This window comes from Panthera pardus, unplaced genomic scaffold (assembly GCF_024362965.1).
Source record: "Panthera pardus isolate Hobbes unplaced genomic scaffold, ASM2436296v1 HiC_scaffold_20, whole genome shotgun sequence".
NCBI classification, from domain to species: domain Eukaryota; kingdom Metazoa; phylum Chordata; class Mammalia; order Carnivora; family Felidae; genus Panthera; species Panthera pardus.
In genome coordinates this window covers 45,041,085-45,056,439 of record NW_026526766.1, presented here as the reverse complement: position 1 = coordinate 45,056,439, position 15,355 = coordinate 45,041,085, and the positions used below count along the sequence as shown (strand labels likewise).

At 40.9% G+C, this 15,355-nt stretch overlaps 1 protein-coding gene across 6 annotated transcripts in view; it reads right to left on the bottom strand.

The window, feature by feature from the left end:
- FOCAD (focadhesin) overlaps nucleotides 1–15,355 on the bottom strand; it is a 319,096-nt gene that overhangs the window by 226,314 nt on the left and 77,427 nt on the right. For all 6 annotated transcript variants that reach the window (XM_053907986.1, XM_053907983.1, XM_053907987.1 and 3 more), the window contains 2 exons: nucleotides 13,451–13,655; nucleotides 8,488–8,694 (listed from right to left, as the gene is read on the bottom strand). In XM_053907986.1, coding sequence (XP_053763961.1) covers nucleotides 8,488–8,694; nucleotides 13,451–13,655 — 412 coding nt within the window. The remainder of the gene's footprint in view (nucleotides 1–8,487; nucleotides 8,695–13,450; nucleotides 13,656–15,355) is intronic.

Here is a 15,355-nt window from a genome sequence, read left to right as displayed (position 1 = left end):
TAAGCCTGCTCTCCTACAGGAAGGATAGTGACTGCCACGGCAGTGACACGTAAATTCAAAACGTTATCGCACCTGGCTGAAGAGCCTAGGCTATATCCCAAATCACTTTAAAGCAGAAAACTCCGTAACACAACAGACTGACAAGTCTTCAAAAACAATTTTTCAAACCACTGAAAACCTATGTGAAATACTACGAGATACTTCATTTCTGCAAAGTAGCTCAACTGATCCAGACTATACAACTTAAGTAAAGAACTACACTTAGCAAATTTTAGTAAGTCATGGTATTTTTATAAAAGAAACAATAGTACCCAGGGAGGCAGAAATTATTTTTACATGACAGTAATCTATTAGGCACGTTTAAATGTAGCAAAGCAATAACCATAGAAACTGAAAAATATTTTCATCAAGTATATAAATGAAATGAAAAAGAAGAATGTGAACATCAAGTTCTAATAAATAAATTGCAAAAAACGTAAGATATTATTTGAGCTTTCTAAATAAAGAAAACATTAACGTATTCTGGAACTAAAGAAGAAAGGTCCAGGCTTTTGCTTAAATTTTCCTGAAGTTACTTCATTTCTGAAATTTTACAGAAACACCTGCTGAGCAGAAGTGTCTAGGAACTGTGAAGACAGGCAAGGGGAAAAAAAAAAGGAAAGGAAAAAAAAAAAGGAAACAAGAGCTAGAACCAAGTGTTAAGAAAACACTTGGAGAAAACAACTTAGTCTGACAAATTCAAAGTTATAATCTTGGAAATACTCTCAACTCCGGCACCGTATATAATAAATAAACATCCACATCTCTGTTATACCATTTAAAAAGTGAAAATAAACTGCACACTCTTCCAAAGTGCTTATTTATGGACTTCTCAAAACCAGCAAAGAAAGAAAAATTGTGAATTGTTTTAAAGGAATATTTTCTAATGTGTGTCTTTGGGCCTATACCTGCTCACTGTTTTGAAATACAGTTGAGAACAACGAAGCAATGGTTATCTACTTGAGGACAATCAATACATTTTGAAACCAATATGCTTACTGTATATACCGTCATACTATTCTTTGCCATTATCTTTTCGCCCGTTTCATTTCAAATTCTGCACGTCCGCTTATTTTTTATTTTTTTTATTTTTAGAGAGCATGCACAAGCAGGGGAAAGGCGCAGAGAGAGAGGGAGAGAGAGAGAGACAGAGAGAGAGAGAGAGAGAGAGAGAGAGAGAATCTTAAGCAGGCTCCATCCACACCCAGTGCAGAGCCTGACATGGAGCCTGATCCCAAGAACCTGGGATGATCACCTGAGCTGAAATCAAGAGTTGGATGCTCAAGCAAGTGGGCCACCCAGGTGTCCCTCCGTGCCCCGTTTAAAAAAGAAAAAGTAGGGGCGCCTGGGTGGCTCAGTCAGTTGAGCATCCGACTTTGGCTCAGGTCATGATCTCATGGTTTGTGGGTTCGAGCCCCACGTCAGGCTCTGTGCTGACAGCTCAGAGCCTGGAGCCTGTTTCAGACTCTGTATCTACCTCTCTCCCTGCCCCTCCCCACTCATGCTCCATCTCTCTCTCTCTCTTTCTCTATCTCAAAAATAAACATTAAAAAAAGTTTTTAATTTTTTTTTTATGTTTTTATTTTTGAGATAGAGACAGAGTGCAAGCAGGGGAGGGTCAGAGAGAGAGGGAGACACAGAATCTGAAACAGGCTCCAGGCTCCGAGCTGTCAGCACAGAGCCCGACACAGGGCTTGAACTCATGAACCGCGAAATCATGACCTGAGCCAAAGTCAGCCACTTAACCAACTGAGCCACCCAGGTGCCCCCAAAATTTTTTTAATTAAAAAAAAAAAAAATAGCAGCAAGGTCATTTAAATTTCAAATTTCCTGGCTACCAACAGGATCACAGACAAATGAAAGTATGACTTTATACCAAGGCCATCACTGCAAAGCCTTTTTCACACAAGCTATCACCACAAGGGCCACAACGTAGGTTTTCAGGATCCTGACACGACTAAGTGGATGGAACTTAAAGGTACGAAGGCCCAGGTACAAAAGGCATTCTCCAAGAGGGAGACTGGCCTGTTCGGAACACAAGAAAACGAGATGGAGAGCAAGGCACCAAAATGAAGGAAAAGGAATAGCAGGGGGATTACACTAGATAATCTTAACTTGCGTCCAGTTCCGGGAAGTTTTTTTGTTGGATTAGTTGATTTTTTAATGGAGACCAAGGAATGGTAGCACTTCATGAGGTCTTTTTTTTTTTTTTTTTACTTTTCTAATTTTTAGTTTCTTTATGTTAAATATAATTTATTGTCAAATAGGTTTCCAAACAACACCCAGTGCTCCTCCCAACAGGTGCCCTCCTCAATGCCCATCACCCACTTTCTCCTCTCCCCCACCCCCCATCAACCCTCAGTTTGTCCTCAGTATTTAAGAGTCTCATTGAGGTCTTTTAATAAAAGACAGTGTTAAACATGTCACATGACACTCCACATCCTACCAGCATTGATCCTGTAACTCGTGCCTCCTGCCGCAGACCAGTGAGAGGTCCAGAGGTCAGGGCAGTTAAAGCCCCATCAGCTGAGGCTTGACAAATGGACAACAGAAGCTCAGAGGTAAATGCTTCCCCCTTTTATCTGGATCCTTCTGGAGGGTTCTGAGACGTACTTCATAACACTTCTCAGAATAATCTGTGAGATCAAGCAGCTGGTTGCTTGTGGCACAGGGAAACACGACGACACTTGTACGGCCTCCCCCTGCTCTTGACTTTAGGGAAACTCGGGGCTTACTTCTGGAGGAGCCCAGGCTAATTCAGAGCCTATCTGGAGAAAGGAAGTAAAATATAAAAGAGGAGGACATACCTTTACACTGGGCCACAGATGTCACAAGACTTTTTTTAAGTTTATTTATTTATTTTGAGAGAGAGAGAGAGAGAGACATGGCATGAGTGAGGAAGGGGCAGAGAGAGAGAGAGAGAGAGAGAGAGAGAAAGAGAGAGAGAGAGAACCGCAAGCAGCCTCCACACTGTAGTGAAGAACGCGATGTGGGTCTTGAACTCATGAACCGTGAGATCATGACCAAGAGCTGGACGCTAAATCGACTGAGCCACCCAGGTGCACCAGATGTCATAAGACTCTTAAAGTAGCAAACTTTGGAATCCACACTTTTTTCACTCAATTCAAATGAAAGATAATCACTGAGACACTAAGTACATATACTGGGCCTAGAGATGCAGCTATGAACAACATAATATGGAAATCTTTTGTTTTGTTGTTGTTGTTGTTTGTTGTTGGTTTGTTTTTCTTTTTTTAAGTAAAAACAAGGTATGAAAAAAGGCTACATCAGAGCTAAGTATCTGCAGCAGACACAACAGAGATGTAGCCCAGCTCGCACAATCCCCCAGGGCCATGACTTTACCAAATCCCCTGGTCCTCCGGTCAGAGTGGACTGATCCAAGCTGGGCCAATCAGGTCAGTTTTCCTAAGACTCTGAAAACTTAAACTGAGACACACAGTGAAGAAAGGTGAGGGGAACTGAGTCAACTCTCGGCAAGGTCCTCAAAGACACAGGTTCCTGGCCTTACCAAAAAGGAGATGTTTAGCTCTTGAATCACTTTGACAGCTACCCAGTCTCTTCACAGTATCATTTTTGTCTAACGTTGCCGACAAGAGTAAATAAAAGTATTTTGCTTGAAGTGGAAAAGGACCTCGGTTATGATCATCCAAACAGGGCTAAAAAGAGCTCAAGTAAGACTATATCCGCTGAAACTAATATAGCATAATAAATGCATCCATCTTCAGTATGCAATGACACATCTCTAAGATAGGAACAGAAAAATAACAAAGGGGGAAAGACAAGTTAATGTAATACTTGAACTGCATATCCAGCTGATAAAAGCCAGTGATATAGAAATATAGATATAGCCTCAGCCTAGGTAATAAGAGTGTTTTATTCTACTTTGGTTTGGGTTTTTTTTTATGTTTTATTTATTTATTTTGAGAGAGAACATGCATGTGAGCAGGGCAGGGATTGGGGGGGAGAGGGAGGGAGGGAGGGAGGGAGGGAGGGAGGGAGGGAGAGAGAGAGAGAGAGAGAGGGAGAGAGAGAGAGAGAGAAAGAAAAGAAAGAAAATCCCAAGCAAGCTCCATGCTCAGCACAGTGCTATGAGGGGCTTGATCTCATGATTGTGAGATCATGACCTGAGCTGAAATCAAAAGTCAGATGCTCAGCCGACTGAGCCACCCAGGTGCCCCTATTTTATTATATTTCAAATTACAGTGTATATATAGCCCTAAAGGATATAGGTTTGCAAATTAATTTTCTTAGGCTCTTTTTTTTTTTTTTTTTAACCTCAGAAACTCTGGGCCACAGGTGGAGGCAGGAAATTACCTAACACAAGTATCTTAACAGTTCTATTTATATTTACTTCTTTCTAAAATTATTAGGTATTGAGCAAAAGGAAGACATCATAAATATGAATGTCACAGGCATCATTTCATTGTTTTCAATTAAAGTAGTCTGTCATTCCATAGGCCAATAGCCCTAATGAGCACACATGAAAAAAATCCTCAACAAAGTATTAGCAAGCCATATTCAACAGTATATTTAAAGGATCATATATCATAATCAAGTGGATTTATTCCAGGGATGCAAGGATGGTTCAATCACAGATCAACATATTACCCCACATTAACAGAACGAAGAATAAAAACCATATGGTCATCTCAATAGATGCAGAAAAAGCATTTGACAGGGGCACCTGGGTGGCTCAGTTGGTTAAGCGTCCAACTTCGGCTCAGGTCATGATCCCACGGTTTGTGGGTTCAAGCCCCACGTCAGGCTCTGTGCTGACAGCTCAGAGCCTGGAGCCTGCTTTGGATTCTGTGTCTCCCTCTCTCTCTTCCCCACCTCTACTCTCCCTTTGTCTTACTCTATCTCTCAAAAATCAATAAATGTAAAAAAAAAAAAAAAAAGCATTTGACAAAACTCAACAATCATTTATCATAAAAAAACTTCAACGAAGTGAGTAGAGTTGGAACATACTCTAAAATAATAAAGGATATATATGACAAACCCACATCTCACATCATACTCAATGGTGAAAGTTAAAAGCTTTCCCTTTAAGACCAGGAACAAGACAAGGATGCCCACTCTCACCCCTATTATTCAACGTAGTATGGGAAATCCTAGCCACAGCAATGAGGCAAGCAAAAGAGATAAAAGACATCCAAATTAGAAAGAAAACTGTCACATTTGCTGATGACATATACTACATACAGAAAACCCCAAAGCCTCCACTGAAAAACTATTAAAATAAATGATTTCAGTAGAGTTGTAGGATACAAAAATCAATATACAGAAATCTGTTGCATTTCTATACACTAATACTAAACTATCAGGAAGAGAAATTAGGAAAACAATCCCATATACAACTGTTATCAAAAAAGAAAAAAATACACAGGAATAAATTTAACCAAGGAAGTAAAAGACCTGTACTCTGACAACAATAAGGGACTGATGAAAGAAAATGAAGAAGATGAAAATAAATGGAAAGATATTCATTCCACGTTCATGGGCTAGAAGAATTATCGTTACAACGTCCATACTTCCCAAAACAATCTAAAGATTCAAAACAATCCCTATCAAAATACCAATAGAATTTTTCACCAAACTAGAACAAATAATCCTAAAATTTGTGTGGAACCACAGAAGGACCTCAAACAGCCAAGGCAATGTCGCAAAAGAACAACAAAGCTGGAGGTATCACACTCCCAGGTTCCAAATTATACTGCAAGTTTACAGTAATCAAAACAGTATGGTACTTACACAAAAACAGACACACAGATCAATGGAACAGAACAGGGAGCCTGGAAATAAACCGACACTCCTATGGATGATTAATCTTCGACAAAAAAGGCAAGCATATACAATGGGGAAAGGACAGTCTCTCCAATGGTGCTGGGAAAAACTACACAGCTACCTGCAAAAGAATGAAACTGGACCACTGTCTTACATCATACACTAAAAAACTAAAAATGGATTCAAGCCTTACTATAACACTTAAAATTATAAAATTCCTGGAAGAAAACATAGGCAGTAAGCAATCAGAAGTTGGTCTTAGCAGTATTGTTTTGGGTGTTTTCTGAGGCAAGGACAACAAAAGCAAAAAACCAATGAGACTGCATCAAAATAAAAAGCCTTTGCACAGCAAAGGAAAGGAAATCATTAACAAAATGAAAAAGCAATCTACGGGACGGGAGATCATTCGCTAATGATCTATCTGATGAGGGATTAACATCCAAAATGTAAGAAGAACTGTGTTTTTACATATTTTCTATATCTTATCTAGAAATATTATGTCATAAACAGCAGATGTTATATATCTAATAGGTATGGTTATATATATTTATACATCTAAATAGGGCTTTGATCTATAATGATTATCCTGTTATATACAACATACAGTAGAGATAACAGATTTTATGTAATAGAGATAAAATATTGATCTTTATAAAATAGAGATATTCTATTACTATAGAATATATACCCCATATTACTATTACACATATCAATATATATTATATAACACAAACACATCGTTGACAAATTGACAAATTTGCCTTCCTTGGCTCCCACTTCCCTCTAAAATCTACATCCCCTTTCTGTTTCCTACCTATCACTTACTCCTTTATTCTAATTTGGTTCCATCACTCCAAACTGCTTCCTCTAATGCAAACAATAAACTTCTACTCACTGCATCCTAACAGTACTTTCCATACCTTATTTTAAATACTCTTAGCATGACAATGCTGGCCATTCACCTTTTCGAAATAGGAGATATTCCTTCCCTTGATTTTCACGTCCTCAGTCTCTTCGGTTTAACATGTAATCCTTCTAGCCATCCTCTCTCCCCATTTTCAGTACACTCTAGCCCCTGGAGTTCCATGAAAACCCACGCAATGCAATCCCATGGCTAAAACTCCCACCCCGAAGTAGATGTCTACAAAGCTACACCTTTCGCTTAAGCTTCTATCCTGAATTTCAAAACCACATACCCAACTATCTATGATTCATATATACCTCACACCAAGTCTCCCTAAAACCAAGATTTGTCATCTTCCCTCCAACATCTGCTGCCATTCCTCCAAGTGAATGGCACCATCCAGTTGCCCAAAAGAGAAAGCTGAGACTCTTGTCAAGGAACTTCTCCTTTGCCATCTAATCAGTCACAAAGCCCTACTGACTTCGTCTCCCACATCTCTCTTTTCCTACTCTCTTGCTCTCCATCTTCTACACTTTCCTACTCTCATCTCCTAATCAGCCCCTTGCTATGGACAGAAACATGCCTCCGCCACACAAATAAATATGTTGAAGTCCTAACTACCAATTTGACTACATTTGGAGTGCAGAATTAAAGTTAAATGGGGTCATAAGGGTGGGGCCCTCATCCAGGAAGAATAGTGTTCTTTTAACAAGAAGGAATGGCTCACTCTTGCTCTCTCCCCACCCTGTGAGAACGCAGCAAGGAGGCAGCTATCTACACGCCAGGAAGAGATTCCTCACCAGAATCCAGTCAGCCAGCACCCTGGCCTGGGACTTCCTGGTCTCCAGAAGCGTGAACAACGAATTTGTGTCGTTCAAGCCACCCATCCCGTGGTAGTTTGTTACAGCCACCCCAACGGTCTAAGACGTGGCTCCTCACTGCCTGCCCCAGCAGTAGTGTTGCCCTGCTCTAAAAACCTCCTCCACTCTCCCACCACAATGATCTTCCACACCCGAAAACAGGAGGGCACCTCCATGCAGAAAGGTTGCAATAGCACGCCTCGCTTAGAAGATAAAGTGTAAATTCATTCGTGTGGCACAGAAGACCTTTCGTGGTAGGCCCAGCCTCCTCTCCTACATCTTGATCGGTCAACAGTACCTCGTTGACACCTTGTTTTCTGAAAAGGTCACGCCTGCCCAGCTTGCTCATGTTTCTGTGTTTGGGCACATGCTGTTCCACAGCTGGAATGCCTCCCCAACACCTGGTTTGTATCAGGCAAACCCCTCTTCAGACTTCCTCAAATCTGAACTCAAGGCCCTGCTTCCCTTAATTTGTACTCCCGCTGCACTTTCCAGATCCTCCCAGAAAAGCATTTAATTTACTGTCCTCCATTTATTTGCGTTATTTATTTGCACGTTTGTAAGTCTCTTGGGGTCACAGACTGTACCTTCTCTTGTATGTATTCTACAAGGTCGAGCATACAATAGGTGCTCAGTACTTGCGTTGTACGTGAAGAAATGAAAAACAAAATGCTACAGGGGTAGACCCTTAACTGGTGCTCCAAATTTAGTGACTCGTTTTTATAACAGATGACAGCAGTAGCACATTAATAGTATGATCTAATGGTATTTGATCAAAACACCTTTGACATGCAATGAAGTAAAAGAATACACTCACCCTGCTTTGAAAGGCCCACTTAAGTGCCAAACAGGGATATTAAAATTTCGTACTATCCTTACCTCCTTCAGAAGTTCAACGCTGTGCTCTAAAAGGTGAATTAACGAGGAGCATTCCCCAGTTATCTTTAAGCTGACTTCACAGACACACAAGAGCTGAAGGGTCAGCTGGCTAAGCTGAATTTTCCAGAAAACGGGATGACGCAGAAGGCTTAAATATACTTCTTCAATAAACGTCATCACTTCTGTTGTCTGGACCAAATCTTTTACCTGTTTAAAAAACAAATTAATTGTATGATATTAAAACAATATACAAAACCAAAGGATAATTGTAAACTACACAGGAAACTTTAACAATATTTTTCTCCAAATGTATGAAGACTTCCAAGAAATGAAGAAATGTACAAAACTCAAAGAGGATTAAACCATGGATCAACTCCGCCTTTTTCTGTCACTAGCCAAAATACAATTTGCTACTGTTTTCATTGCTGCTGGCTGGTCCAACTTCTTTTCTTTTCTTTTCCTTACTTCTCTGAGTGCAGATTTTTTTTTTTTTTTAAAGACAAATTACATGACACTGCCAACGTGTTGAAGGAAATTAATTAAAGCTGGTTTTGAGTGCTCCAAATGAACTCTCCTTTCTACAATTCCAACATAGTTACCTGGAAGAAATGGGTTGGCATGTTAGTCTATGTACTACTAAGCCCTTCACCTGGAGGTTATTTGCTCAGACAACCTTAACTGAGGGCATCATTTCCACACTTGGCAGATGCAATGGAAGACCATATTCAAAGGGTAGGATGTCTACTCAACAGGCTAATGTATTAGATAGGAAGGACTTGGGTGCTCTTGAAAATCCCAATTCAATTCAAACCCAGCTGTTCCGATCAAAATTCTGGAGTTGGTATTAAGGATATGGTCCTACTCACAGACACATTGGCATTTCCCAGAGATTCCAAACAATGAACCATCTGCTTCAATCCGAAGCCTCATGTCTGTTAAATTCATCAAGAGGAAAGCCTACAGCTGACCAGCTGTACCTTTCACCAGTTGTTACCACCATAATAACCCAAAATGACTTTAAGATATACCAAGAGAAAAATCAATGGCTAGCAAACAAAAGAAAAAAAAAAGATATTAAAACATCAAGGGAGATAGAAAATACTAAGTTATAAAAAATAAATGTGAACAGTCCAACAGCTAAATTATTTTGCTCTTTTGCAAATATACAATGAGAAAGGAAAAAGGCCACCAAGAAAATGGATTTAAAACAAAGCCTCAAGTTTATTGGACAATGTATTTCCTTGAGTGTATTTTTTTGTGCATACTTGAAATTTTCCATAATAAAAAAATTGGGGGACAACCTCAGCAAGTTAGCATCAAAGGCTCTCTAACCTGTAATATCACCAAAATTTGTAACAATATTTATGAAGTAATGTTCTTTCTTGATGTAGCAATAGGTCATGTACAATAGACAACATGTGCGATGACAAGAGTCACAATTAAAAGGAATGAATCAAAGTCTTGGACAAAGTCAAAAGTGATGTTTAAGGCAGGTAAATCCAAAAAAAAAAAAAAATACAATTCCACAAATACAACATGGAAGAACAATTGGTGTAAAAAGAAAACAGGATTTCCTTGACTATGATTTCAGCCATCAGTGGCATGGCTTTCTCTAAAATAATTTTTCTTTTAATTAACGAGATACTACTCAAGTGCACAGTATGGGTCACACCACAAGTACAGGAGTATATTCAGCTCTAAAAAGAACATTTCATAATGATACATTCTGAGCCGTGATAAGATAAAGAATTCCTGGCAACAGACAGGGAAAAGTCTGGAAACATTGGTAAAGAAAGTGATGAAGGAAAGAAAGGAGGGGAGGATGGAAAGGAAGAAAGGGAAAGAAAAGAGAAATAAACATAAAACAGGATGTAGATGGGCTCTTTTTAAAGCCTACTTTGTTCTGTTCTACGAAGAAGGGAGACTAATGGGTAAAATCTTAGGAAAATGCAGGTCAATTAGAAGTACTTGAAGAAAAAGGTTGCCTTGCAAAATTGCATGCTTCCGATCACTAAAATATTTCATTAGTCATGGGATGGTTATCTCAGAGAACTGAAGAAACACCTGGGAAAATGCCTCAGTGGGAAAACGCATGACATCGCCACTAAGATCCCTCCAGATGTGGAGATTCTTCATATTCTAATAAAGCCGATTTGTAACATGATTAAATGTATTTATGTCGCTAGCTCCATTAGTTCAAAATGATGTATCCCTTTTTTGTTCACCTGTCATGACTCTATTAAACAAGCCACAGACTGCCAGAAAGGTTCCACAGAGCTCACTGCTAGAAGTTATTTAGGCTTGTCAATAATCGGTTCGTAAGGATGAATGCAAACATTCATCAAAGAACCCCGAACAGTTTCAGGCAAGCATGCGGTGGCAAAGTGCGCCCCGGTTCAAGATGTTCTGCCTACACACTGCTTTATTGCCCACACAAAACAAAAGCTTTGGAAAAAGCCACAGGAGAATTCATTTTAATTAACGTTTCTCGGCCTTGATTACAGGAAAGCCTATTTATGAGTCGCAAAGGAAAGATTCACTCGAGTCACTCTTTGGGAGCACAAACTTAAAACCGGTCATCTGTGACCTCAAGTGATCGCTCTGAAAAATATTCACAGATTCCCTCCATCAGCTAAGCAACATGGGGCTCAGAGTCTAGGCAAAAGACAAACCTCCATGATAACGTGGGATGGCCTGACAAATTAACTCACAACACTAATATCTCAACACACAGGCAACTGGTTTTTTTTGTTTGTTTGTTTGTTTGTTTTTTTTGATCTGTGGTTATAGGGGCGCCTGGGTGGCTGAGTCAGTTAAGCATCTGGCTTAGCATCTCATTTCTTCAGCTCAGGTCATGATTTCATGGTTGTGAGATCAAGCCCCACATCTCGCTCTTCACTGAGTATGGAGGCTGCTGAAGATTCTCCCTTTCTCAGGGCACCTGGGTGGCTGAGGAGGTTCAGCATCTGACTTTGGGTCAGGTCATGATCTCACGGGTCACGAGTTCGAGCTCCCTGTCAGGCTCTGTGCTGACAGCGCAGAGCCTGGAGCCTGCTTCGGATTCTGGGTCTCCGTCTGTCACTGGTCCTCCTCTGCTCATGCTCTGCCTTTCTCTCGAAAATAAAAATAAACATTAACCAAAAATGGTTTTTTAATGTTTTTTTTCAAGATCCTCTCTTCCTCTCCCTCTGCCCCTCTCCTGCTCCTGCTTGCTCGCTCTCAAAAAAAGAAAAACATTAAAAATTTTTAAGAATTAAAAAAATTTTCCAATCTGCAGTTACAGAGACATTAACTCATATTTCTCCCTTGAACTTCCTAGGCATTGGATCCATACCTGTTAGACATCTTTTTTTTTAAATTTTTTTTTAACTTTTTTTTATTCAGTTTTTGAGAGATGGAGAGAGACAGAGCATGAGTGGGGGAGGGGCAGAGAGAGAGGGAGACACAGAATCCGAAGCAGGCTCCAGGCTCCGAGCTGTCAGCTCAGAACCTGACGCGGGGCTCGAACTCACGAACCGTGAGATCATGACCTGAGCCGAAGTCGGACACCTAACCGACTGAGCCACCCAGGCGCCCCTAGACATCTTTTATCCATCTACTTCGAAATGAGAGAATATGTATACTTGTCTTAACTCCCTTACTAGACTGTGGGCTTCTCACAAGCACAGCAAGAAGCATCAGGGTCACCGTGTATGTCGTAGGGAGACGCGTGGAAACTGGAATCTAGCCAGCACTCAGCTGGTCAAGCCCTGCATCCTCAAGGCTGTATCTTCCCCAAGACAAACCTTTTTCTAACTTGTACAGAGGTCTTTTTTTTTTCCTTGTAACTTTTTTAGTGTCTAGCACAAGGAGAAACTCAACTCAAAACTCTTTTCCCCTGGGAAGTCTTTCTTAAACAACAAAAAGTGTTCATTCTTACTAATCCTAAAATGGATTATGTTGATGTATATCTTTTTTTACTTGATTTTATTTATTTTCATGTTTATTTATTTTTGAGGGGGGGGGGGCAGTACGAGCATGGAAGGGGCAGAGAGAGAGAGAGGAAAACACAGAATCCGAAGCAGGCTCCTGCCTCTGAGCTATAGCACAGAGCCCAACACGGGGCTTGAACTCATGAACCGTGAGATCGTGACCTGAGCCAAAGTCAGACACTTAACGGTATGAGGCACCCAGGAGCCCCTAAACTTTATTTTTAATGCTTATTTTTGAGACAGAGACAGAGAGAGACAGAGAAAGAGAGAGAGACAGAGAGAGAGAGAGAGCGAAAGAGAGAGAGAGAGCGAAAGAGAGAGAGAGAGCGAAAGAGAGAGAGAGAGCGAAAGAGAGAGAGAGAGCGAGAGAGAGCGAAAGAGAGCGAGAGAGAGCGAGAGCGAGCGAGAGAGAGCGGAGAGCGAGCGAGAGAGAGCGAGAGCGAGAGAAAGAGAGAGAGAGAGCGAGAGAGAGAGAGAGAGAAAGAGAGAGAGAGCGAAAGAGAGAGAGAGCGAAAGAGAGAGAGCGAAAGAGAGAGAGAGCGAAAGAGAGAGAGCGAAAGAGAGAGAGCGAAAGAGAGAGAGCGAAAGAGAGAGAGCGAAAGAGAGAGAGCGAAAGAGAGAGAGTGAAAGAGAGAGAACATGCATGCACATGAACAGGAGAGAGGCAAAGAGAGGGCACAGCAGCGAGCCTGATGCAAAGCTCGAACTCACAAACTGCGAGGTCACGACCTGAGCTGAAGTTGGGCACTTAACCAACTGAGCCGCCCAGGCATCCCGATTTATATTTCTGTGAAGCTAGTTAACATATGTATTAATGTTAAATCTAGAGTTGGTCCCTTCATCGTCTCCAAAAGCCTGCAAGCGTTTCTAGAGCGGAGCTTGTATTTGAGTTTGCAGATCACATGGGTTCTTACTTCATGTATGATGACAATGACCAACAACACTTGCTGATGCTGACGTTGTGTAAGTAAAGGAGGACAAGAAGGCCTTACCTGCAGACATGGAACCATGTCACAGCACAGTTGAAGTATCTGTTGTTCCAATGTTGACGGCTGTTCTGTGTCACCAGGAACCCGGGGCTGAAGTAAGACTTTCAGCAGGGTTAGTCGGAGTTTAGCATATTCTTCTAACTGAGATGGTTCACAATACAGATACCACAGAAATGGTGCCATTATTTGGATGCATGAGACTTCTGACCTGCAAGCCATGTAACGCATCAGCCAGTCACCAAGTTAAACTAAGTACCAAGCCATAATCGTCAAACATCAATTTATAGTTCACGAAAAGCTACGATACCATCAAGTGTAACTTTTTCTCGTGATTCCACCATTGCACCGTGACCTACCTGGATCCGTGCCAAGCAGGTCTTCGTGTCACTTCGTGACAACACCTGGAGACCATAAGCCTGATACCCAGCACTGAAAGGATCTCTACTTGCATACTAGAATAGCATCTACATCTGCAGGACCAGTCTTTGATGAAGAGCAACCTGAGAACCTTTTTGGAATTACAGACATCAGGATCCACTCTCCAGGAATATGACACAGGCATGCATTTTTGGAAAAACTCTACCGGTGAAGTCATATGTAACACAAAACCATACAGACATCCCAAGATTATAACAACGGTTAACATTTACTTGTCCAATTGTTAACACACGCGGTGCAAGTTACTGCACTTTGCCTTTCAACTCATTTCTTCTTCACCAAAACGCTATGAAATTATGCCATGACGCAGAGGCAGAAACAAAGCAAAAAGAAGTAAAGTAATTTTCCAAGTCCTGCCTCTTAAGCTCTTCCCACTCAAAGGAAGAAGCCTTGGGGCACTTGGCGGTTCAATCGGTTGAGGGTCCAACTCCTGATTTCGGCTCAGGTCATGATCCCAGGGTTGTGGGATCGAGCCCCACATCAGGCTCCACAATGGGAATGGAACCTGCTTAAGATTCTCTCCCTACCTCCCTCTGCCCTGCTCTCTGACTCATGCTCGCTCTCTCTTTCTCTCTTAAAGAAGAAAGAAGAAAGAAGAAAGAAGAAGGAAGAAGAAGGAAGAAGAAGGAAGAAGAAGGAAGAAGAAGGAAGAAGAAGGAAGAAGAAGGAAGAAGAAGGAAGAAGAAGGAAGAAGAAGGAAGAAGAAAGAAAGAAGAACAAGAAAGAAGAACAAGAAAGAAGAACAAGAAAGAAGATGAAGAAAGAAGATGAAGAAAGAAGATGAAGAAAGAAGATGAAGAAAGAAGATGAAGAAAGAAGATGAAGAAAGAAGATGAAGAAAGAAGATGAAGAAAGAAGATGAAGAAAGAAGATGAAGAAAGAAGATGAAGAAAGAAAAAAGAAAAAGAAAGAAAAGAGGAGGAAGGCTTTACAAATTTTTTCCTATCTATTTAGATTTCTATATATCCCAGTAATTCCACATCCAAAGTCACTAAAATGCCAGAAGCACCTTCCACATATAAAAATTTGCTCAGGTTAGTAACCAGCTTAAAAGAGTGTGCCCCCACTTAAGAGAAAGTATTTAGACCAATTTGCAAGCCTTCCATAATTTAGCCTCTGCTGGTCTTTCCAGCCTCATTTCTTGCCACCCCCCCCCCCACCTCTCCACTCTCCACTGAGCCACACTAAGTGTCTTTCAGGTGTCAATCAAGTTATCTAAGCTTTCTTCTCACGTGCCATTCCCTCTCACGTTCTCCTCTTTCTTCCTTCCTTGTTCCTTCTTCTGCTAATTCCTATCATTTTCCAGCTCCCTCCTTTCAAATGACTCCCGGAGTCACACCTAGCCAGGGCAGATCCCCATTTCGTGCTTCAACAGGACAAGGACTTCATTTGTCATTATTTACTTAACATCTCTATCCCCTGGCAGACTGTAAGCCAAAGGACAGCATGGATTTCTGTTTACTGCTGTAT